Genomic DNA, 26,054 nt, shown 5'->3' with positions numbered 1-26,054 from the left:
TGGATGAAGAGCAATACACAGTTGCGAACTTGGCTATATAACTTTTGATTTCGTCATTTTTTCCACATCAGAAAGCTGAATAGAACATCAAAGCTATCAATTAAAAAAGATAAAGAAAATTTAAAAAAATGTTGCTTTCAAGTCCATTATAACACGCCATTCATGTCGTAATCTTTCAAGGATAAATACATTCAAACAATGGTAAAGGAAATAATTAATTTTCTTTTCTGTGATTCAGTTGATAAGAAATCAAATTCTTTAGACATGAAGCAATCGATATTAACAAAAATTCAATAAAAAGTGTTTATGATTTTTGATGCTAATGATTACATCTACGCTAACTCCCGTGGGGGCACCTGCACAAAAAGTCATGTACCTGTAGTCATGAATTATTCATATACAAATCAAGTAATCTGATTTGTTCCCTTAAAAATGATTTCTGTAAATCTTACTATTAAGCAACGTCGTGTTATTTGGTTTTTGATTAGTTTGGCAAGCTGATGGATACACTGCACATGTACACAAAGCGTGCCGACACATGGGAGCAGCCATTTTGATAAGTTTTTTCTATTTTTTAAAAGGAGAGTTCCATTAATAAAAATCCTTTTGATTGTTTTTTTTTTAGAAAAATGAATATCTATATGTCAAACTAAGGTTAATATGGCAGTGTTGCCGTTTGTCAAACGAGTTTAACGAGAAGACTCTTTAGCCAAGAATCTTCGAACTATTCTCGTTTATGTATTATATCAAACAACATCTCTTACAAAACCAACTTTCGAATGTATGCAATGTACCATCAGAAACCCTTAGAATATTTGGTGAGCACATGGATCCCAAAGAATATCGTGACAAGTGCATTTTATATGTTTGAGATATCAAGATGCTGAATTGACTGAATTGAATTTAACAAGAGGATTATGCACAGATTATTTTAAATTTCTGCAACATTATCTCAGTCAAATATTCACACTTATTAATATTAAAGAAACAATAGAACGTGTAAATGTCACGCGATCTATATTTACAATATCAATTGCGACTTTTTTCCACGTGTGTACAGAAATCAGTCAGTTATTGATCCTAGCCCGGGACAACCAAAAAACACAAACGTTCTCGGGCGTCAAATGTAATCACCTGGTCCGCAGTGAGGTTGGACTTACGGGGTTATTAGGTGATGTTACCAAGGTCGGGTAATAATGATTTAATTGTTATGATGTATTGATATTATTCCTAGACGGTGTTGCTATGAGGCAGACCTCCTGGCGAATGATAACTCTTACCAATTGTTTACATTCACAGACATCCCTTTATACATGTCTGTCACGAAAGCTTGGTGGTCATACCAACACATACTTACATTGCAATCTAACAACTTCGAAATGAAATTCGGTAACGAGAGGATGGTATCAAATAAAGAATAGGTCTGGTAGAAAAATATAAGAAGTTTTCTTTCCATGGATTTTGATTTCTAGATAGAACCATAGAGACACGAATAACTTTTTTCTCAAAGGTTTGCTTTTACATCTATATTGTACAATTTGGATATTTCTTATGTGCGAGTTACATGTGTTTGATGTATCTGTGTATGCCTGCCTGCTTGTGATAGCGCGAACTTATGTCGATTTTATAGTGCTACCTCACTGAAGTATATTGCCGAAGACACCAAGCAGTACACCCCACCCGGTCACATTATACTGACAACGGGCGTACCAGCCATCCCACACCCAAACTGTTGAGCGTGAAGTAGGAGTAGCAGCAACCATTTTTAGTGAAATCTGATTTATTTACGCCAGACACAAAAGTGATGTATTGTCAAGGGAGACATTAGGAAGTTGTTTAGAAAAGAGGAAGAATCTCAAATTAGTCGCACCTTACGATCATGCAATGTGGCTGCAGGTACAAATTGTCAAATGAAATATCACAAACTTTTTTTTAAACTTCTTGAATGAAAAATGACTTGAGAAATGTTCATTCTTATTATTGACGGTTTTGACACTTTAGATATGACCTTTTCTCTCACATTTGGAGCACTGGTTTCCTCTTAATTGTTACGTTGACGGACATTCTCTGTGATTCACTCCCCCATAGGAATATACACAATTAAAATTGGCGTTTCAAATTCACTATAAAGTGTATGCTATATGTCAGTTTTATAAAGCAAACTTTTGGTTCGATTTCGCTGAATCAAAGAAGATGATCCCTTCCTCATAAGTTCCAATGTGTCTAACTTTAAATAAAATCAAAATATTAATCCATGCCCTTTTAGATTTGACAAAAGTATTCTCACTATCGTAGAAATTGTTAAATATTTCTGATAACATGAAGAGAAGTGTATCATTCACTGTTACTTAAATCAAACATATCTTATCCCTATAACCTATTCAACAAAGTTATTATAAACATCCTTTACTCCATCATAACATGTCCCTTCGTGTATTGATTTGCGTTACCGACATCACAGAAATAATTTGTCTGGCCTTAGTGAAGACAATTAGCCTATTGAGGCGATCGTGTGGTACGCAACCGTGCGGCAGATCTAGCTCACCTCATTCAATAATCAAAGTGTGTGTTTGATAGTCAAATCTCCATTTCCCTCACTGCCTCTTTATTACACACACTTTTTTTTACTACTACATACTTAAATAATCATTAAGATGTACTTGGTTTCCTGTAATTGCCGCTGGCGGGGGTTCATTTCGAAAGCATATAAATATCTGCAAGTAGTCTGTGCTCGGAGTCGAAAGAATAATGCTAGACGATGGGAAAAGATGGATATTCACCACTAAATATTTCTGTTGCTGAAATGCCGTTGTACAGACAACGTCGTTTGCCTATAATCGAAAATTTTAACAGAGTGTATACATGGATGTTACAGATGTAAACTTCAGACGGTAGACCGTGCAGACAGCGTGCAAGCTCGCAAAGAATGGTTACATTTTATCCTGGAAATCGAAGAAATGTGGATATATGTTTGACGTCATGTCTGAGATGTTTCAAACAACTGTGATCGGTTAGAAAGCGCATTAAAACTTCCGTTTGCATTTTAGCTGTATAAGTAGTACACGAGGGTATTCCGAATTGATAGAGTTTATGATTGCATTGTGGTCGTGGTTGATGACATGTGGAAACAATCTAAATCAGGTCTGAGACATTGCAATCAACAATTGTTGATTATTTATTAATATAGAGTTAGTAAGTAGTACAAGAGGGTTTCCGAGTAGACAACCTCTTACGTCCTTAACATATTTGTTGGAAAGCAAATATATCCGTTAAAATTCTAAGACGATTGACTGTCACATTACAGAACACTTGTTAATAGCTGTTCTAAATATAAAGTTGCATGAAGTGACAGGTTGAACACAAGGGGCGAAACTGAAATGGCGTACTAACTCAGGTATGATTGAATCGATATGGAATTTAGTTATAAACTGTCAGAACAAGTCATATTTGCATAAAAAGCCGCAGAAGGCAATTTGAATAATTCTTGTCTCTATTTATCACATCTATATGATCAAAATACTTTCTTTTCTTTAAAAAGACGTACATTGAAGGATATGCTAACACGACTTGTCAGAATATTGGCTGTCTATAATGTGCAATTGCTGAATTGCCTTGTAGTGACAGAACATTTACTTGACTTAATACCGTCCTACCTAGACGGGGCAATAGTTCCAAGTAGCGAGAAGTGTAAAAACGAGCGTAAATTATTCACTAACTCTCAGACAGATTGAAATGTCATCGTAGACAATTCTAAAAAGCCTTCACTCACCGCCATTCCGCCAAAAGGGAATATGCTAGCTCGGGCCGGTTTACCACCTCCGTGTGTCGATAACGAGGCTATGTAATTTATTAGCACGTGTAAATATGGACAAGTACTTTCCCGATAAGACAATATCAATCAACCAGCTAATAAGCCATCTCGCCAGTCCTGGGCTGGGAAGGTAGAGTCAATACGCCTAATTACACTCACGCCAAATAGTCCGCATCGGCGAGTGTATTGAGCGTATGTGATAACTAGCTGCGCAGCTCCACAAGGCACATAGTACAGCTCAGAACAAACAGAGGACGGGCCAATTCTGTCAAATTAGGGGCGTACGTAGTGATAAACATTTTATCAGAATTGTATTTATTGTGTCTATTTGTAAACAATGTGAACTATCATAATCTGTATGTAGTCGCAATGATTGGAATGTAAATAATCATCCTGTACTTCAAAGGATTTGAATATATTGTAAACCAACTGGTGAACTTTCGGGATAATGCTTTCGACAGATCATGTTATGAAGATTTCGAACAGGGCGTAAGGAGCCAGGTCAAAGTTCGACCGTGAGATTTGCTGTTTTTGACATTTTGTGTTGGTTATCGTAGACCTAAGCGAATGTTGAAACCGAAACAATTGGATTTAGTGACAATTTCGGAATATTACACCAATGTTTTTTGGGTATCAATTATTGATTTACATATTAACATAGATCAATTAACATCTCGATTAATTTGACTTGGATTTATAGAAATTGATATAGAGCCGAAATTGATGGATATCTAAGGAATGATTGACCTTTTTATGTGATGGTGCAGCGTAATGGATTTGTATATTTTAATTACTAATCATTGGTATTTTTGTGGAATTAATCATTGATTCTCTGAACCTCATCAGAATGGGATCCCTGATTATTGATCCAGCAACCAACAAAACTGTGTTCACATTCTTCTCAGAGTTCGGCGAAGAATGGCCAGGTAAGTACAACATGACCTCATGTTTTTTTCCCGTACGATCATCAAAAAACAATCCTTAATTACACACATGCAGTACTTGTTTACGAGAATCACCAACAGTAAAATATAGGTGTGTCATTCATTTTACGTTTAAATGACACCATGGGTCGAACAAAATCCAATATACTTCATTTTGCGAGAAAGGGATATGAGTTTTAAAACATTTTATTTTTATATATCCATCTAAGACATGGGGCGGGTCGGTTGGCACAGTTAATACTACACCCGCCTTTCACCTACAGGTAAAAGACAGGGGTTCGATTTCCCTTTCCCGATCGGACGTGAAAAAGTATGATGTCAGCTGACTGATCATGTTCACACCTTCCGTCCGTGTCAACAAGAATGATTGGTGTGTTTCTAACCTATTTCATAATTGTTACCAAATCATGTTTTTTTTATCCAAAATAAGATGCAACAATGTCTTTTTTTTTTTTTTGCTTTGTTTTTTTTTCATGCAAGAAACGAAACTACGTTGTTTGTGTAAAATACCTGAGAACGGTTAATCAGAAAGGTAACATTTCGCTACAAAGTTAGAGTTAAAATGTCCACACCTCCTGTCTAAGACTCGCCTTTGGGGCATTTATGTTTACCGTACACTGTAAAACCTATCTATATCAAACAACCCGTGGATTTTTGAGTCCAAGCAAAATAGTTAAACTTAACAATATTTCGGTTCCCTTACTAGAGAATGTTTTTATATCACAGGCGTGACAAAAACGTACACTACATATATATATATTAATAGCATATTTTTTTGCTTTTGAAAGATATAACAGATGTAGATACATTTCCCTGTAACATCATGGAATGACACGTGTCAATATGTATCAACATGTCTGAGAGGAATAAAATGTGCTTTATACCAAACCAACTGTAGTTTGCCATTCAGAAAATATCGAGTTTTAAATCCCCTATTTTCATTCGCAACCTGGCTTACCGCCAATGTATTTCAAAGTCTCTTTTTTTCTTTCTGGCTAAGCATTACTTTTATTGATGCATGAATATCGCCAAACTATTCGTATACAATAGTGACAATATAACAATGCTTTTTGATACACAAAATGGCTGTATAATGGGTTCTCAGTATAATAGCGGTCAGTATAACGAAGTTTGTATTTATAATAGTAGAACAATGTTTTACTTTTTTTTTTAAATATGGCTGGTTCTATTGTGCAATGTTGGCACTATAAGAAAGTTGTACTATTCAATTCTGACATTATGTTTACTTGACAAAGCTGACTGTATATAAATGTTTTACTGTATAATTGTAACAAGATTTTGCTATCAAATGGTGGCAGTATAATAAGGTTTAATGTACGATGGTGGCAGTATAATAAGGTTTACTGTACAATGGTGGCAGTATAACATTGTTTTACTGTACAATGGTGGCAGTATAACAAGGTTTTACTGTACAATGGTGGCAGTATAACAAGGTTTTACTGTACAATGGTGGCAGTATAACAATGTTTAACTGTACAATGGTGGCAGTATAACAAGGTTTTACTGTACAATGGTGGCAGTAAAACAAGGTTTTACTGTACAAGGGTGGCAGTATAACAAGGTTTTACTGTACAATGGTGGCAGTATAACAAGGTTTTACTGTACAAGGGTGGCAGTATAACAAGGTTTTACTGTACAATGGTGGCAGTATAACTAGGTAAATTGTTTAATAGTGGTAGTTTAACAATGTTTTACTTAAAATGGTGGCAGTATAACAAGGTTTTACTATATGAGGTGGCAGTATAACAAGGTTTTTTTGTACAATGGAGGCAGTATAACAAGTTGTTTTTTTATTGTATAATGGTTGGCATTATGTACCTGGGTGTTGCTATACCATGGTGACAGTATAACAAGGTTTTATTGTATAATGGTTGGCAGTATGTACGTGGGCGTTGCTATACCATGGTGACAGTATAACAAGGTTTTATTGTATAACGGTTGGCAGTATGTACGTGGGCGTTGCTATACAATGGTGACAGTATAACAAGGTTGAACTAAAGATAGTAGTACGCCACGGCAATAAGCTTTATTTCAATGGAGAGTAGTCTTTTTTTCAGAATGATATCAGTCTTTCGACTATAATCTCTCAGTAAACTTTGTCACGATTTCTGTAACAATCAATACACTTACGTAACAAGACTTCGTCTAGTTTGCGAGGCCACTTGGCCGTCAGTCAGTATTTCCTGACAAACTCACCCAACGTGGAACATCACGCTTTGTTGTCTACACATTGTCAATTACCAATCGTATTAAGCTCGAAACTACGTCATATCTGGACTGTGTACAAAATCCGGAAAAGTTGAGGGTGTTGAATATATATATGTATAGTATTTCGTTTTACTAATGCTGAATAATAAAGGTCTGGATTATTATAGGATTCGATCAGATCATTTGCAGCCATATTACTGAAAAGATCATTTATTGAGCAGAAAAGAATTTAGTAAATCATAAAATATATTCTTTCGCGTGTTTTCATTATATAAAGGAAAACCAACTCTCAGCGTGGACGTCGCTTCAAATAAGTATACAATACAGAGAGTGTTGGGAAATATTTTATTTCCTTATGCGATATGTAAGTCAGACGTGTTCAATGATTGTTAAAATGACTAGGAGTTCCGTTGTCACCAAATTACAGTTCTCACCTGACTCTGTACCGTAACCTGGCTTTGATTTAGATTATCATGGCTGGTGTTGTCAATGAAGCAAAAGGTGACGTATCCTTCCCGAACACTCGGACCCGTATTCATGAAACCGTACCCATGTTCAATCTCAATTTTTGTGTTCATGCTAAAATCTGTGTTTTTCTCTCTTTCTCCCTATGCTTTTTCAATGGCTTCCATGCAAATCTATAATATCTGTTCGTAGTTTGCCGGCGTTTTGTCGATTTCGAGTTGGAATTACGGTTTTGCTTTATTTCGGTATTGTCTAAAATCGTGATACAGTGTATTATTTTTCATTTTTCCGGGATTTCAATTTAGAAGCTGAGTAAACCCTCAGAGTTCTGATCAATTATCTGTCTAGGTCATCTGGCTGATGTAACACATACAAGACGCTATATGTGTTACATGTAGTGATCAAATACCACAGTAACTACTAATTAATCATCTCGCGCTACCTGTGTACCTGTTTATCCAACTCTCGTCAATCAAACTTCAAATCGTAAACAGATGGGACATGAAGCTTGTTTGTGATTTTGCGTTTTCAAATTAAATTAACGAGAGCCAGATCAAAGCTTAAAGCGACTAGAACTGTAGATTTAATACACAATAATGCGACAAGAACTGTAGATTTCATACTCATTAAAGCGACAAGAACTGTAGATTTCATACTCATTAAAGCGACAAGAACTGTAAATTTTATACTCATTAAAGCGACTAGAACTGCAGATTCCATACTCATTAAAGCGACTAGAACTGTAGATTCCATACTCATTAAAGCGAATAGAACTGTAGATTTCATACTCATTAAAGCGACAAGAACTGTAGATTCCATACTCATTAAAACGACTAGAACTGTAGATTTCACACTCATTTAAGCGATAAGAACTGTAGATTTCATACTCATTAAAGCGACTAGAACTGTAGATTTCATACTAAAGCGATAAGAACTGTAGATTTCATACTCATTAAAGTGACTAGAACTGTAGATTCCATACTCATTAAAGTGACAAGAACTGTAGATTTCATACTCATTAAAGCGACTAGAACTGTAGATTTTATACTCATTAAAGCGACAAGAACTGTAGATTTCATACTCATTAAAGTGACTAAAACTGTAGATTCCATACTCATTAAAGTGACAAGAACTGTAGATTCCATACTCATTAAAGTGACAATAACTGTCGATTCCATACTCATTAAAATGACTAGAACTGTAGATTCCATACTCATTAAAGTGACAATAACTGTCGATTCCATACTCATTAAAGCGACTAGAACTGTAGATTCCATAATCATTAAAACGACTAGAACTGTAGATTCCATACTCATTAAAAGGACTAGAACTGTAGATTTCATACTCATTAAAGCGACTAGAACTGTAGATTCCATACTCATTAAAGCGACTAGAACTGTAGATTCCATACTCATTAAAGTGACAAGAACTGTGGATTCCATACTCATTAAAATGACTAGAACTGTAGATTCCATACTCATTAAAGTGACAAGAACTGTAGATTCCATACTCATTAAAGCGACTAGAACTGTAGATTCCATAATCATTAAAACGACTAGAACTGTAGATTCCATACTCATTAAAAGGACTAGAACTGTAGATTCCATACTCATTAAAGCAACTAAAAGCACTGTAGATTTCATACTCATTGAAGCGACTAGAACTGTAGATTCCATACTCATTAAAGCGACTAGAGCTGTAGATTCCATACTCGTTAAAGCGGCAAGAACTGTCGATTCCATACTCATTAAAGCGACTAAAACTGTAGATTTCATGCTCATTAAAGCGACTTGAACAGTAGATTTCACACTCATTAAAGCGACTAAAACTGTAGATTCCATACTCATTAAAGCGACTTGAACTGTAGATTCAATACTCATTAAAGCGACTAAAACTATAGATTCCATGCTCATTAAAGCGACTTGAACTGTAGATTCCATATTCATTAAAGAGACTAGATCTGTAGATTCCATACTCATTAAAGCGACTAAAACTGTCAATTCCATACTCATTAAAGCGACAAGAACTGTAGATTCCATACTCATTAAAGCGACTAAAACTGTAGATTTCATACTCATTAAAGCGGCTAAAACTGTAGATTTCATACTCATTAAAGCGACTAGAACTGTCGAATCCATACTCATTACAGCGACTAGAACTGTAGATTATATACCCATTAAAGCGACTAGAAGGGTAGATTCTATACCCATTAAAGCGACTAGAACTGTAGATTCCATAATCATTAAAGCGACAAGAACTGTAGATGCATATAGATAGTGAAATTGGTTTAGGATATAGCGATACATGAGCCTTCACAGTAAAACCTGTTCTCTAAATACATGTTGAGGTTTACGAGTTTTAAAATACGGTATATCTCGGTTGATATTTGTAAAGAATGCTACAAGGAGAAAGCCGAATGGATCACCTGGATACTAGTGGCGAATCCGTTCTACTAACGAGTGTTATCATATTTTTGTAGGAATTGTAATGTTAAGGATTTGCATTGATTTAGTTATTTACAAAACACAGTTGCAGACACTTTCAATTTTGGTATTAAGGAAAAGTTTAACTCTTTAAATTTATCATGGTTTATCAAATGATTGAAGTTGTAAATGAATCTATTCTGAAAATTTATAAAACGAACCCACGATATCATGATATCGACCATTTTATTTCTCATGGTCTTCCTCAACACGCAACTCTCAAAAATACGTTTTAGTAAGTTTTTTTCCAGCAAGCAGTTGGTATCTTCCACGGATTTTGATATTGGGAACAAGTCTCTGAATATACACACATATTTTACATCTCCAAAGCTTTCTGAACACAAGGCGCTGCATCCTGCGGCAGTGACCAACCAATTTGAACAACAGAACATATATCGTGAATTCCAGGCTGATGGCTTGGTTTGGTTTGGTTTTATTTGTTTAACGTCCTATCAACAGCCAATGTCATTCAAGGACGGCCTCCCGTGCGTGCGATATGCATTGGTGTGGTGAGTGCGTATGTGTGTTTTGGGAGGTTGCGGTATGTTTGTGTTAAGTCTCTTTGTGATAAGCCGGAATTTTTGCCGATTTATAGTGCTACCTCACTGAAGCATACTGCCGAAGACACCTAGCAGGACACCTCACCCGGTCACATTATACTGACAACGGGCGAAGCAGTCGTCCCACTCCTAATATGCTGAGCGCTAAGCAGGAGCAGCAACTACCATTTTAAAAGACTCTGCTTTGTCTCGGCTAGGGGACAGAACCCAAAGCCTTCCTCACAGGGGCGAACGCTCAACAAAAGGCCAAAAGTGAGGCATTATCAAGGGAGACGTTAGGAAGAAGAAAAATTGTAAGAAAGAAGAAAATAGTTAAGATCCCAAATTTAGTCGCCTCTTTCGATCATGCAATGGGGGCAACACTTACAATTCTTACGCCCTACCCACAGGCTCTCTTTGTTATCATAAATATGAGTTTATGCCTCATCAAAAATCTCAGAGCGACACATCAGGTAAATCTGTAGATATGTATAATCTATAATTAATTCTGAGGATATGTAGGCATTGATCAAATAATTAATCAAGTAATCTTGTTCATATTCCATTACATTAAAGTGTTAACATTCAGTCTACTTGACTTCATTAGCTGTAGGTTAGATTTACTTAATTGCAGTCCTACTTGAACCCTCTAGGCAGAGTTTTTAAATTCCGTTAACGAGTAGAGTAGAAGTCACGCATATCTGCTTTTCGTATGCTTTTACATTTACATGTTGAATGTGCTGACTTTAATTTCTAGAAAGGGTACCATTGATAAATTACTATTCAAATCCAGGTGAAGATACTTCTTGAAAGACCGTTTACATTAATGATTTTCCTGGTTTTATAGTTGCTGGCAATATATATTCTGTTTGATAAATCTTTTATAGCCATAATAAGTATGATTATTCTCTATTTTATATAACGTGTTAGCTAACAGGCCCCTACTTACTATTTCCCAGTCAGTTTCAAAATAGGTGTTATGTTATATTTGCATCATAAGATATGTACTTGTAATATGCATTTGGGTACAACGGAGCCTTTCAACAGCCGATCAGGTTTGACGTTGCTTAACTTTAGTACATGGACAGTACACTTACAAAGCCACAAACGCTATCGTTTGGCCTATGCAGCTTAAATGCCAATTTCCATGAAGAACGTCTTCGAAGCTCTCTTGCGTTAACCTGGCATCATCAGCATGCACAACTGACCATCTTGTTGTTATAGCGGTACCGCCTCATACCTCGACCCCCTTGTCACCAACAAGTCTCCAGGAACATTGTGCTTCCCATACTGTCCGAGGGAACCATACAGACTACCAGGCACACACGCTGCCACCAAATGTAACGTGCACCAAGGGTACAACGTAGCGGTCATCCGTCCAAGAGCTGACCACGTTTGGTTTTGCTTAACTTCGGTACATACCCGACATTCAGCCTCACTGCCATAAAAGCAGGATATTGGACTATATAGCTGAGATGTTTAGAACCGTGAACCATTACAGGAAGATCATTTAGCAATTCTTCCCGTCAAAGTCTTTTTTTTTTTTTTTGTAGCTACGATGTTCTGTCATCCAGTACTGGCAAGTATACACATTAATGATGTAATTAAAATGCTTTAAAATCATGAGATACTGTATGTGTGTTACATCCAAACATCTAAAGGAATGATGGCAAAAGACAAACTAGAGGATCAATGATAACTATTAAGCTATTTTATTTGTTCAGCTGTATGACCTTGACAAAAAATATACCGAACCGAAAATACCGAATATAGAAACAAAACCGTAATTCTTACTCAAAATCGACAAAACAAGGTCAAAATACCGATAAAAACATTCTTTAAAGGAAGATGCTTGAAAAAGTATAATGATAATCAGACCAAGTGCTCCGTAGGGTGGAGGTCGTGTGTTTTATCGACGATACCGCTCAAGTAAATCGAGGCCTAAACTATATTACTATATGTTCCCAAAATAAGAACAAGGGTAATGTTTACGACATCACTAGACATAACAATGAACAACGAATACGTTCAACCTATTATTGCAAAAGACAATAGATAATAATCCATTGTTATTATAGTGATGGCTGTTTCCATATGAATCTACATCTCCCGAAAAAAATCCTTGAGGGGAAGACATGGAATATAATTATGCATTAAATGTGTCGGTTACTAGAATACTGCATAGTTGTTAAGTTTCACGGGGCTGATATGTTGCGGTTGTCATTATCAGAAATAGTTCGCGGGGACCTGTATGAAGTTTTGAGCAACACCGCCTTGTCGATTTCATATTCTGCAGTAAAGACACTTATTCATTTGTTAGCATACAAAAATAGTCCCTGGGTAATTATTTTCGCAGAATATGATACCGATACCAAAAATGTCATGTGTTTTCTCCACATAAAAACAGTTTTACCAATACATATTCAGTTTCGATTTTGCAGAAAACCACACAAACAAACATAAAGGTATAGCTGTTATGTCACTACAATGAGAATCGGGATGTGTTTGATAGTGGTAAGTCCGTGTCTATTGTAGGATGTGTGTGTGATTCCGTTTGATCGATAAAAACCAGACAAGTACATACTATCTACACCTCCATTGATCTTTGTGATGTACAATGCATGTGATCGTGTAAGTAGCCCACAAAGAGATACACTATAAAGTATATACTATTTCGTATAGAACGCACCGACTGGATACAGAGTTGGCTATACGTTGCCTGATTCGGAAACATTAAAGCATAAGATGTGTTGAGAAGAACGCAACGAAATATTTTCTCATTAAGAAAACAGAGAAAAACAGCTAATTTGTTTATAGATCATTCAGAACTCGGAAACGATTATTAAACAGTTATAAAACAGACACATGGGGTATTATAATTTAATTTTGCTTGAAATGTTACATTAAATGTTCTAAGGAAATTTGTTCGGCCATTTTGGGTGTGTGACTTCGATACCGATGTAGGCTATTTGATGGTGTCGATCTCCATGTGTTGTCTGTTGATATATGGCGTTCGCCTCCCAACAGACACTGGGCCAAGTGGAACTCCAAACGTGATAGAATCTATACTCCAAATCTTAACTGGTTTACTATATCGTTAAATAGCCACATTGGCATGTTAAAACAGCTTTCTAAATTGTCAGTTCTAACTGGTTAAAAAGCCATGATGACATGGCATGTTGGAATTGACACGTGACCGGACCGTAATGGTATGATTTGTCTGCTGTGTCGGGACAAGTGTTTTGAATTAAGCGTCCACTAAATGAGTTATCTAGGTAATAATTAACTTAAAATAGCACCGTTCGGCCCATTTAAAACAATAGAATGTACATGTATTGTTGTATTTTGTTTATATTAAGACAAAGCGCTAAATAAAACCAATTGAGATGGCGTACATGATCTTATTTTCTCTCATTTTGCGATGTACGGACAATGATTCTCTCGGCAGGTTCCTCCGGCTTGCGTATCCTTTTAAACTATTGTGAGACTCGCACGCAAAGGATGGCGTATGTAGGCTTTCAAAGTTATGAATACTGGTTTTTAAATGTGTAAAAAAAATGTTAAAGTTATCGCCAAAAACTGAAAAGGTCGCCATAAATGGAAACATACATTATTGGTCTGGCAAAAGTCCAAAGCATGGCAATTAGAGATGTCTCTGGGTGTGTTTTAGGGGAAGCAATACCCAACGGATGATTTATTTATTCAAGTTTGGAGCTAAGCACCGAGACGGTCTGAAATTACTTTTGACACCTCGGTGAATTGTTTATGTAATTTGAAATGACGTCAGCTGCTGAACCTCGCGAATAAGTACATAGAACATGTCTGTACCTCTATGCGTACCTGTGGATTAGGTATTGAACTAGATAACGGATTTGTCTGTGACGTATACAAACAACGATTTATATGTTAAGACGTTACCAGAAGGTAAAATGTTGCATATTATAAAATTCATTCGTTTATCGGTGTAAGAATGTATTCTTATCAGAATTGACTGTCTCCTTTATAGTATTCAACATAGAAACATATACTATGTACTACCCCGGATAACATACATACAAATGTACAGTCTGTGAAATGTGTTCTCTCCTCATAGGTCACGTGATATTGTTTCTATAAATACTGTGTCTGCCTTTACGCCGTGAGCCGAAATTTAGCAATAGACTAACCAGATTACGTCGTGTTGACATCGCCTCAATATTACTTTATTTTTTAATGTGTTGGACAACGTGAATAAAAGACAGTTTTTTTGTTTTGTTTTTGTTTTTTGATTTTGTTTTTGATTTATTTTTTTTATTTTTTTTTATGTTCTTGCTTTTTTTTTTTCTTTTTTTTTGTTTTGTTTGTCGTTTCTTCTGTTGTCGCTGAAGCGTTAATAGCACTTAGTAATGAACATTCCTGCAATGATTTGCGCTACCTCATCGGCCCTCTTAACGTTGATACAATACTGGCCTAACGAGAAGACGATATTATAGAATGTCCTGAAACCAGCTCTATGAATGGTATCGATTTCTGTGATTCGATGATAATGCAATGTTAGAGGGCGTTCAAATCGCTCGGGAAAGACAATTAAGATGGCGTAGGCGATGATCAGGCGCCACGCACGTGTGGATATTAATACGTGTATACTGCCTTTTAAGTATTACTCCATATTTGTACACAGTAACGTGACATGACGATGTCAAGGTCGTTATCTGGTTTGTATTTAACATGAGGCGATATTGTAAATGGTCGGCGAATTTTATTAAGTGATGGGTGACAATATTTTGGTAGTATTTTCTAATATACAGTATGATAGGAACATTCTAATACCGTGAAATGTTGTACATGTATCGGGCTAGAAAAGTAACGATATCGCAACATGTAATTTTTAAGTTCATAATGCACAATTGGTTCATACATACTGATGTAACCATAAATGAGCATAATTATTATATTTGATATATATATATATACACATCATTACAGGTAACAGAAAATAAAGATATCCTCATATGTATGTCAACTAAGCATAGTGATATATTTTTCTATCTTTATATAGGTCAATCTGCGATCGAGGCTCTCGCCCTGGGTGTTATAATGGTGTTTGCTTTCCTCGGAAACGGAATGGTTTGTATATTTTTTATCTTCAATATCAAAAACGAAACTCTGAAGTATGTCTAGTATAAGCCTAACGGTATCTATATTAGATAACGTGTATATTGTTAGAACATCCATAAATATAAAAGATTGTCTATTATGACTTTCCATTGACCATAACGATCATTGTTCAGACCATATTTCTCTATCTAGTATACGCACCTGTTAATTACAGTACTGAAATACCTTCCACTTGTATGGAGTTGTCTATTGATCCCTACTTATACTTACTGAAACGAAAAAGAAACACAAATTGTATAATTTTGTAAAAAGTCAAGAAAATATAAAGTAACTTTTTTAATATGACCAGAAAGTCTGTGGTTTTATACTTTATAGCCGAAATTAGCATTAAAGAACCAATTTGGGAAGACGTTTTCTAAGCAACCTCCAAAATGCACGTCATATAGTTTCACGAATAGTCTCAAAAGTTTTTCATTTCACGCTCTAATGTATATCTGTTCCTGATAGAATTCGTGTGGTTATTGATTAATATAAACCTTGCATGGATAAATAGCGTTAGCGAGGGCATGGCCCAACGGTGTCTCATTACAAGCAGGTCTCTTCCTGCCACCGGCAGTCCCGCTCAGATAACGTTTCAAATTCATGGCATACATGATGATTTTCCCCCGGATCCGAAGAGGACAACAAAGCAGCGCAACTTATCTTTGTGTGCGTACTGTAGATCGCCGCGCAACCGGAAGTGCTTGGTGCAGATGCTGGAACAGTGGGAACATTGGACGTCCCTCCTCGTCGCCTGGGCGGAACTGTGACGCTTCTCTCTGGAAGCAGTCACTCGTTGCTGCCGTGCCTCTTCAATGACGTCAAACATGTCAATCATATACTACCAAATACAACTTTGTCAGTTGTTCCTGTAATTTCATATATTGCTAACTCCCCAGTTGTCTCTCGTCACAACCCTTCCTGTCGTGAACGAATATGCCCCCCCCCCCCCCCCCCCCCCCCCCATACCACCAACCTCTAAAATCAATGATAAGACCGAATTGGACACTTACATGATCAACAATTTAACATCGGATTCACTTTGCGATTGTTTGATGCTGTTTTCGAAATCAATCCACCATTTTTCAGTCATCACACATACCGTATGACAACAATACTAATTAGCCCAATATCTATACATACCAAATTGAGGCTTGTTATGTACATTGTAATACTGGTCTGTGAGATATCTAATTATAATACGGTCAGGAGGAAAGAATTCATTCCAGAATTTTATTCATTGTATTCGTTTGTATTCTTAAAGCTGACAGTGCAATTTAAAAAGCATCCAATTGAGATTAAAAAAAAAAGACATGTACAGATTTCCAAAAATCGTTTCCGAAACACCCCCTAGTTATGGTAGTGTCGTATCTAAGGACGGGCAGACATTTTTCTTTTTTGTAATGCGTGGATACGAACCGCTATAAAAGCGCGTGCGTTCAATTGAGACAAGTATCAGTCTACATGTATCAATACATGCGCGACACATCTCTCCATTATATATAGTATACGTTCTCAATACACATGCCAACGGGTTGTTACTTACATTTTACGCAATTGCAGAACTTGGATTTGGAATTTGAAGAGGTAGTTTTATATATACATATATATCTTATTTTACGATAAAAAAAAAGAAAAGAAAATACTGACAATAACAAAATATCTGGGCCTCAACAAAACATGCACCTAATGAAATTATAAATAGAGTAAATATGAGTAAATTCCTGCCTGAGTCTTTCCAGTGGGATATGCAGCAAGAACAACTGTTACAGTATTATGTCCATCATTTTTGCACGTGTCATAACGCAATTAAAGCGTGATAAAACCGTAGTGTAGACAATTGGAATACATCCGAGGAACTCCTCGGACTGTTTACTTGTAATCAAAATGGCTGCACCCACGAAAAACACGTGCGAAAATGGAAAGAAGGATTGGGATTAATTCATTATGCATTTTCCAGCATTTATTTGGAGACTTTATTTTGAACAAGATTTGAAAGATAATTGAGAGACACTGACCATCTTTCTGTCAGGTTACAGATAAGTGCTAATACAGTTTTAGGTCACGTGGTGTACAGATATTGTGTAGGTGAATCAGATGTGTCACCGTGAACACCTGAGGTTAGAGTGAATGCGAGTGTGACGAAGCACCTTCCTTTTATATCAGTGGCGGCTTGGTTGTATCCCCGCATAACAAAAAAAATGTCTGCCCGTCCTTAGATACGACACTAGCATAACTGGGGGATGTCTCGGAAACGATTTTTGGAAATCTGCACATGTATTATTTTTTTTAATCTCAATTGGATGCTTTTTAACTTGCCCTGTCAGCTTTAAGTCTTGATAGGTTTACCGGCATATGTAATTTGTATTAGTCCTGTTGAAGTACCAAACTGGCCACAGTCCTGAATCGACCCAATTCTTTATTATATTGACATGTACATTAACTTGTACATGACAGGCGTTTGAATGGTTTGAACAATTTTGTCGTATCGTCGCAATAAACGTTTGCCACATTTCAAAGAAAAATGTATATATCAATAATTCTCAGTATCATCTGTTTCAGTGAATAGCCAAATAATCTTCCTTTGCAAAAACTTACTGAAATTCTTAATAATCAAAGAATAGTTTCATATTAAAAGTTACGTAATAATTGACAATATTTCAATTTAAATTCCAGGTGATATGGGCGATTTACAGAAATCCAAAGATGCGGAAAACTACAAACTACTTCATCGGTAATCTGGCCGTCGCGGACCTATTGTTCGCTTTGTGGATCCCTTTTATCATGGCCACTCGTATCACCCGCAATTGGGTGTTCGGAAATTTTATCTGCAAGTTGGTCACTTATGTCCAGTTTGTGTCCGGAATATCTTCTATACTGACACTAATGATGATAAGCATTGAACGTTTCTTCAGCATCTGTTTGCTGTCAAGTAAAAAGATGACTAAAGAAATTGCATGTTTTGTGATTCTTGGCATTTGGATTCTATCATCCAGCTTCCCAATCCCAATAGCCTGGGCACAGCTGGAACAACAGTTAGTCTTGGATGACGTCACTCTGACATATTGTGGTATCATGTGGCCGGAACATTTCCATATTGACGTGTATCTCTCCTTCATGGTCACATTTTTCTTCATCGCCCCTCTAATGATTATACTAATAAACTATTACAAGATTTTCAAATTTGTGCGGCGATCATTGCGACGCACCGGACGACTTACTAGATCGGAAATCAGAACGAGGCGAAAACTCCGACTCACCAAAATGTTTGTCGCGATTGTAGTGTCATTTGTGCTTATGTGGTCGCCATTTTTTGTTGTTAGTTTCCTAGCAGTGTATTTACATTCTATTACATCGACACAATTTACAATCACTATTATTGTAGCGTTAGCAAATACGGGCCAAAATCCAATTATATACGGGTTTTTCAACAAAGCATTCCGGAAGGAGTTTAAAAGTATTTTTCATTGCGAACGTCAACTGCAACCTGCTGAGATTACTGAAGTGAGTAAGAAATATGTCGCCACGAGCGAAACATCAAAATATATCGGTACTGGCACGGAGTGTTCTGCGGGCGCGAGCCAGACGGTGTGATGAGTAATTGACATATCGTACACGTACATTTTATCAATTTATCGAGATGACAAAAACTACAGTCTGTGGAGTTGGGAACTTGTAAACAATGTTTATATACATGCAGAAGCTTCTTTGGTACCTAGCCTAGCATCATGATCACATATACGTTATTTGTGAGCCTAAATCTGCACGGATTTTGTTTTAAAAACACTTTTATTGCATCCAAATACAGATATTTCTTATTTAGCAGCGATAATAAAATATAACGAAAAAAATAGTTATTTGTTTGTAAGGACGTATTTTAACATAATATGACAGTACAATTCAATACATGATGTGCTGTCTTTAGCAACACCGCCATCATGATTATTGTGACGTTACACAATCAGCTATCATTTCTGTTATTTAGGACATTTGGTAGGAATAAATATTACCTTAATGTATTGTAAAAAAAATCTTAATGAATGATATGAAGTGATATTCTATGTGACAAAATAATTTGTAAGGAATAATTAAGACTTAGTTAGAATTAGCCGCTTCGTGGTTTATGATGAGTACTCTCCAATGGTTTGTGTTTTAGTTTCATAAGATAAAAATCATTGAAATTAATCCTTGTAATTCAATTCTCTATCCCTATGGTGATTAACTTTTATTGATGAACTCTTTTCTCATTAGAAATGACTACGCCGCTGTATTAGCCAATCAAAAGCGACGTTACAAACAATGACGTCATTGTTTCACGTTATGGACTGATATCATAATTGTTTAAGCCAATGGATGCTTGTTACAAGCAAAGACGTATTATCTATGAATATGCTGAATATATATGTGTAAATGATATACAGTATTTGTTTAAATGGTTTCTTAACGGAACTGTTCTCTTTGAAAATACAAGACTGCATTGACAACAATTGTATTTAAACTTGTCAACCAGATTGTCACTGTCTATGAAAAAGTTTGGCCACATATAATTTTATATAACTATCATTCATTTCAAACCAAAATATAGCTCCTGGTATTTTTGTCCGTATGTCGATATCTGATTGCAGCATGGATATGTGTTACGCCATGATACAATCTGTCCAGAGACCTTCCCCATTTGTCTATTTGTATGAGATATGAATATAAACAACCAGATACCATACAAATTCTTGTAAGAACTCTTCTCAGTAGTCAATATACTCTTTGGAGTGTAATTTATTGTTTTGTCGGTTTCATTTTTGTATACGTAGGGTCCATAAGTTTCCATACAAAACTATCCTCTGTTTTAATTGTAATAACAATATAATGTGTAACGAAAAACGGATACAACTTTCTATTACCTTGAATATTGGTCGATCGTTATTATTATCGGTGCGATGATGATGAGTTTGCGGAAAGTTTTCGTCAATATCTCCGGAAAAACGATTATGACAGTGAAAACAAAACGTCATACGGTGTTTTCTTATATAAATATGGGAATTCATTTCCCTGAGAACTTGAGATGTATTTAGGGAATGAGTATTATACCGTAAATACCAGAATAAACAATTATGAAAAAAACTCTTGTCTACTGACACTTTAAACTAGTATCTTCCAATATCTTCCAATATTCATTTTTGTATCATGCATTTCTCTTTTTATTACTTCATGCTGTGTTGATAATAAAATTGACCACAAACATGTTTTACAAAATGATATGAATTACACATTGTATTTGTTACATCTGTGTTAAGTGTAGCTGCCGTACGTTATTCTACATATACGTCCAATAAACTGATGTGTTTTATGACGTCGGGTTGTACTTTATCACAAAGAATGTGTGAAGAAAATACAGCATACACGATACAATAATTTATATGTCTTTTTGCGCTTTATTCTCTCTGGGTTTTTCTCTGGGAAACATTTTAGGATTCTTGCTTTATCAATATTTGTTATAGAAAGTGATAAAACAATCTGTGATCATTTATCTCAATAATGTTTACAAGTCAAAAGTTAAATTAAATATGCCAAGAAATCATTCAAACTTCGTTATCACGAACTTTTATAACTTAATGAATCTGCCTAACTCGCATAAAAAAATCAGTGGTAACAGCAAAAAATTAATATAAATATACTATTGAATACACCGGCTATCTTAAAGCTATCTTAAAGCTATGTTCATAACCCGGCTGATTTCAAGATAACGAGGTTCAATTGTAAATCATGTTGGTTGATATGTTGGAGATATTTTAATGATGTTTATTATATCTTTCTCTCTAACTATTGCGCTGATACGCAATGTGCTATTTGTTTGCAAAGCTCTGGAATTTAAATCGCCCATAGTTACTATATAAAGACAGGTTTTATGCTTAAGTAACTATTAGTGTTAAGTTTTCATAAAGAATACAATATGAACGATATATATTGTTACAGAAATTAGTTTATGACCAATATTTTAGGTTTTATGAAATGAATGTGCAAATCAAGTGTAAATATTTGAATTGTTCATCACTGGAAAATTGTTCCAATTATACAAAATAAATGTCATTAATATTACCAACTTGCCGAACTATTCTCATCGATGATCATTTTCTATCTATTCTTCTCTGCAGTACTTTGATGCATTGCAGTACAGCGCCATCACGACAGAGCCAATATCCTGTCGTCACTGTTAACGCCGGTACTGCTCCGTCAAGACATTGTGTATTGTCGGCGATGCGTTTGACGGCTTCCTAAATTATATCGGTAATAGGACAATAGGAAGTTTCCTTGTGTTGTTAGCTTCACACAAATATTGCTATTTACGTTTATAGTCCGAATAAATGCCAACTTCCAAATGACATATCATTTTTCTTTGGCGATTTTATTGTCTTGTATCTCGAGGTGTTTTATGTATCGCCTCTGACTTTGAGGTAGCGAAGTTTAAATGAAATATTGTCTATGCACTTTTCAAGGTTCCAAATACAATTTTATATCTGTGTTCGTATTTTGTCCTTGTTTTACCGATGTTGGTTTTGAATTACAGTTTAATGTCGGAATTCTCTGTTGTGTTTAGACTGGGGTATAACCTTGGACTATAACGACATGATGACGGCCATACTATCGAAATCAGAGGAGGCAATGTTAAATATTTGTCTTTAGAAAAACCATGGCGATCTAGTATTCTTAATAGAACATCTCCTGCTACATTGAAGGCTTTCTACATCACAAGGTCTTTACGTCTATACAAGCTAGGTCATTGACAATATGACAGGCAATTGCTGCTATTAGTGAAAATAAGTGAACATTATAATTTACTTATATTCAGCAGCATGGAAGGGAAGACACGTGTTAAAATATACAATCTTAATATACCATGTATCAAATCTGTTTTTGAGACCAGAAGGAACCATTCTGATGACCTAGGATAAAACATTCACCCACCTACCTATTGGCGCTGCTGCAGTTCAGACAATAAAGTTCAAAAATAATCACAGAAAATGCTACAAGAAAATATTTCTTTTTGTATTTCACCGATACATTCATAGTCGCCAAGTGAAATTGGCAGCATATATGAAAATATGCTCTTACATTCATTTTGTATAAGCGATCATGTTAAGGAACATTTTATTAATTTGATTTTTCAAATTGATATAAATATATACATGTTTCTCGAGTAGCATAATTCTCTGGCCGTTACATGAAAAACTCGCCAAATAATTCGACAAGACTTAATAAAGGCACTATCACCTGGAAATTTCGTTTTGGATAATGTATTCCTGTCAATTAACAAAGTGACATGCTGAAAGCGATGTTCAATAATGCATGTTATGGATATTACTCCTCTGTGACGATACCTCAAACGATTCCTAATAATATCTATATCTATTTTTGGAACACATATTACTATAATAGTCTCGACTGATATACCAAATATTGATTCCAACATTCTGATGTTAAGTATTCAAGTGTCTATACCTCAGGCTAAATTACAAAAGTGGGAAGATATTCTGTACAAATTGATATGGGTCAACACCGCCTGATTAGATTTTTAAGAGAATCTGTTCCAAACCTGTTATATTCCTTCTTACACATATCATATAAATCTATGACACCGTTTGTAAAACGTATGGTTAGCTTAAATAAATAAGTGTATCTAAGTGAAAATTATTAGTCTTAACGATCATTGTACAGTAACATGACGTTAAGTTGGTAATACTTTGCACAACCATACTTGATTGCTCGTCGAAGTGTTTATTTCGTAACTAAGTCCATGATTTAGATCACTACAACATGAAGCAGGACTGTCTAATCTGCGTATGGACTGACCTCGGGGTATAAATCGATAATATTATTAGCTAATATTGAAATAGGATACCTAATGACTTATATATCCCACTACGGTGAGTGTTAAATTGTTCACATATTCTAGGCCTGACTATATGTACCTCAACACCAGGTGTAATGCAATGCGCTTGATATTAGTCGACCAATGCATAACAAAGAGGGCGTCAAAATAACTCAAATTTCAAAATCTTGCTTATTTAGAAAACCATTAAAATCCATATAACAACAATGTGTATTTGGATCAATCATATTTAGGAAATGAACACAAAGGATTCTATAAAATGAACACAACGTTATACCACCGTTCTGTACAAACTGACAGTCAGATACCGCAGAGAGAAACTAAAGATAAAATAAACAAAAGATAAAGATATTTTGTCTTTGAACTCCCCAGTGATCCGCTGAGAGCCTTAAGCATTGAGATGAAGGAAGGCGACGAGAAAAAATTTGAATAGGGCGACAAATGTCTTGATTGGGAGATGTAGTAGTTCCAATAATGAGTATGCTTGTATTTGCTATATATCTAGTTAGAATCACGACGATTAGACCATGCTACGGTATAGTGATAACGTCCTTAAACGCGTTATGAACAGATTTTCGGTGTTTATTTTTTTTCTTCAAAATTTTCTACAAAAAAAAAAAATGCATCATCATCATCATAGAAATCCACTTATCATCATCATCATCATCATCATAGAAATCCACTTATCATCATCATCATCATCATCATCATCATCATCATCATCATCATCATCATCATTATTCATGATCATGATCATTGTTAAAGCTATCATAGTCATCCTTCCAGAAGTCATTGTCATCATCATTCTAATCATTCATCAAACTTCAATCATCATTCCTCATCCATCTGTACCTGTATTCCAAAGACAGATACATGAATACAACACAGAAAAAATATCAACATACTTTCCCTGTCTAAATCGCACCATACCTTGGCAAGACCAATGCAAACAAATCAGAACTGTCTTCGCGTCCCTTTTCAATCACTCTGATGCAATCCTCACAATATGACGTCATAGGCTTATAATGTTTGCTTGTACAGACGATTTCCATCATTATGTTTACACTCAATATGACCCATTTACGGTGTATTTAATGCTCGATTACACTTTATTTAATGCATCGATCGTATTCATACACATGAACATCAACTTAAGAACAATTCTACCATATATATACCTCGTTCTTTACACAACATACCGACAACTTACCACTGAGTTGGATGAAAGTGTTAGTATTCAAATGCACCACGGTTAATAATCCATATATGTTTGTAGCATTCCTCTGTTCCCCATGTTCGGCGTTTACATGCCGTAGTTGATTCGATGTCCTGTTCTGTTAGTATAGAGGATATCTAACAGTATCTTCAGTAATACCAAATATATTTCACGAGTGGGGCTAATATTTTGATATTTTTCACGAGTACGCAGCACGAGTGAAAAATATCAAAATATTAGCCTCACGAGTGAAATATATTTGGTATTACTGAAGACACTGTTAGATATTATGTTTATTACATTTTTTATCAACGAAAAACCTACCCCGTATGCTAACTAGGCCTACAGTTCCCTATAAAAAGGTAGTTCCCCCTGTCCAGGTGCTGACATATGTCGGGCTTTCTGATTGGTCAATTATTTTGGTATTTTCTAATCATTAATTTGATTGGTCATATCAGCAAAAGTGATATTTTTCACTAGTGAAAAATATCACATTTATAGAATGAATAATTTTTGATATTTCACTGGTAAAAATGTAATAAAATGCTTTATTCGTTCTATGTAGACTGCTACAAGATACACAAGATGTGAGTCTAAATTATTAGAATATTTAGAATAATTCGGCAGAGAAATGAATGTTTAAAAAGGGTTCGTCGTTCAAAGCAATGTTTTCTATTACTTACATTAAGCGTAATCTGCTTCATTGACGAAACCGACTTCACAAATCTAGGTCAAATCCCGGCTACCGTAAGTCAAAATATGGACTAGGGTTGTAACAAAGGAATCAGAAGGCAATCAAGAAGTACCGACGAACACATCTGATTTCATTTGACAAATTTTCAAATCTTTCAGACAGACTTAGACATTCCAGGGTCCATTTCATTAAACCTTTTCGATGGATTAACACGTCTTCGATGCTTGGAAAGACGTTGGGAGAGTATTGAAACCGAATTTCGTTTCCTGTGTCTTTTGTTTAACATATAGCCGTGAGACATTATTACAGCGACTTCAAGGTTAATTCAGCACAGGCTTCAATTTCATCAACACAACAATGAATATCGAACAGTCATCAGTAAATGTTTGTATTTTATTACAAAACAAAAGGACAAATTGCAGCATTGTTCGATTACAGAGATTTATTACACTATTGCAATATTCTAAGCAAAATCTGCTTAACTATTATTCCTGCTGAAATAAATTCTTTACAGTGCAAACACAATGATACATCTAATGGGCTTGTCGAACTATTTAAGAAATGAAAAGATAATAGATTGATCTATCGATATAAAGACCAAACAAAAGGCGCACAATGAATAAATTACGAATCGGTTTGTGTTACCTAGCTC

General features: G+C 35.5%; 1 protein-coding gene across 1 annotated transcript; it reads left to right on the top strand.

The window, feature by feature from the left end:
* Positions 1-4,008: 4,008 nt before the first annotated feature.
* Positions 4,009-20,705, top strand: LOC117339860 (somatostatin receptor type 4-like). The gene is made up of 3 exons (XM_033901567.1): positions 4,009-4,737; positions 15,510-15,577; positions 18,284-20,705. Exons 1-3 carry the CDS (start codon positions 4,659-4,661, stop codon positions 19,199-19,201), a joined length of 1,065 nt encoding a protein of 354 aa, XP_033757458.1. The 5' UTR covers positions 4,009-4,658; the 3' UTR covers positions 19,202-20,705.
* The last annotated feature ends 5,349 nt before the right edge of the window (positions 20,706-26,054 follow it).

The sequence above is a fragment of the Pecten maximus genome, chromosome 12 (genome assembly GCF_902652985.1).
Source record: "Pecten maximus chromosome 12, xPecMax1.1, whole genome shotgun sequence".
Classification (NCBI taxonomy): domain Eukaryota; kingdom Metazoa; phylum Mollusca; class Bivalvia; order Pectinida; family Pectinidae; genus Pecten; species Pecten maximus.
The sequence above is the reverse complement of the archived record's forward strand: the minus strand, read 5'-3'. Positions and strand labels throughout refer to the sequence as shown.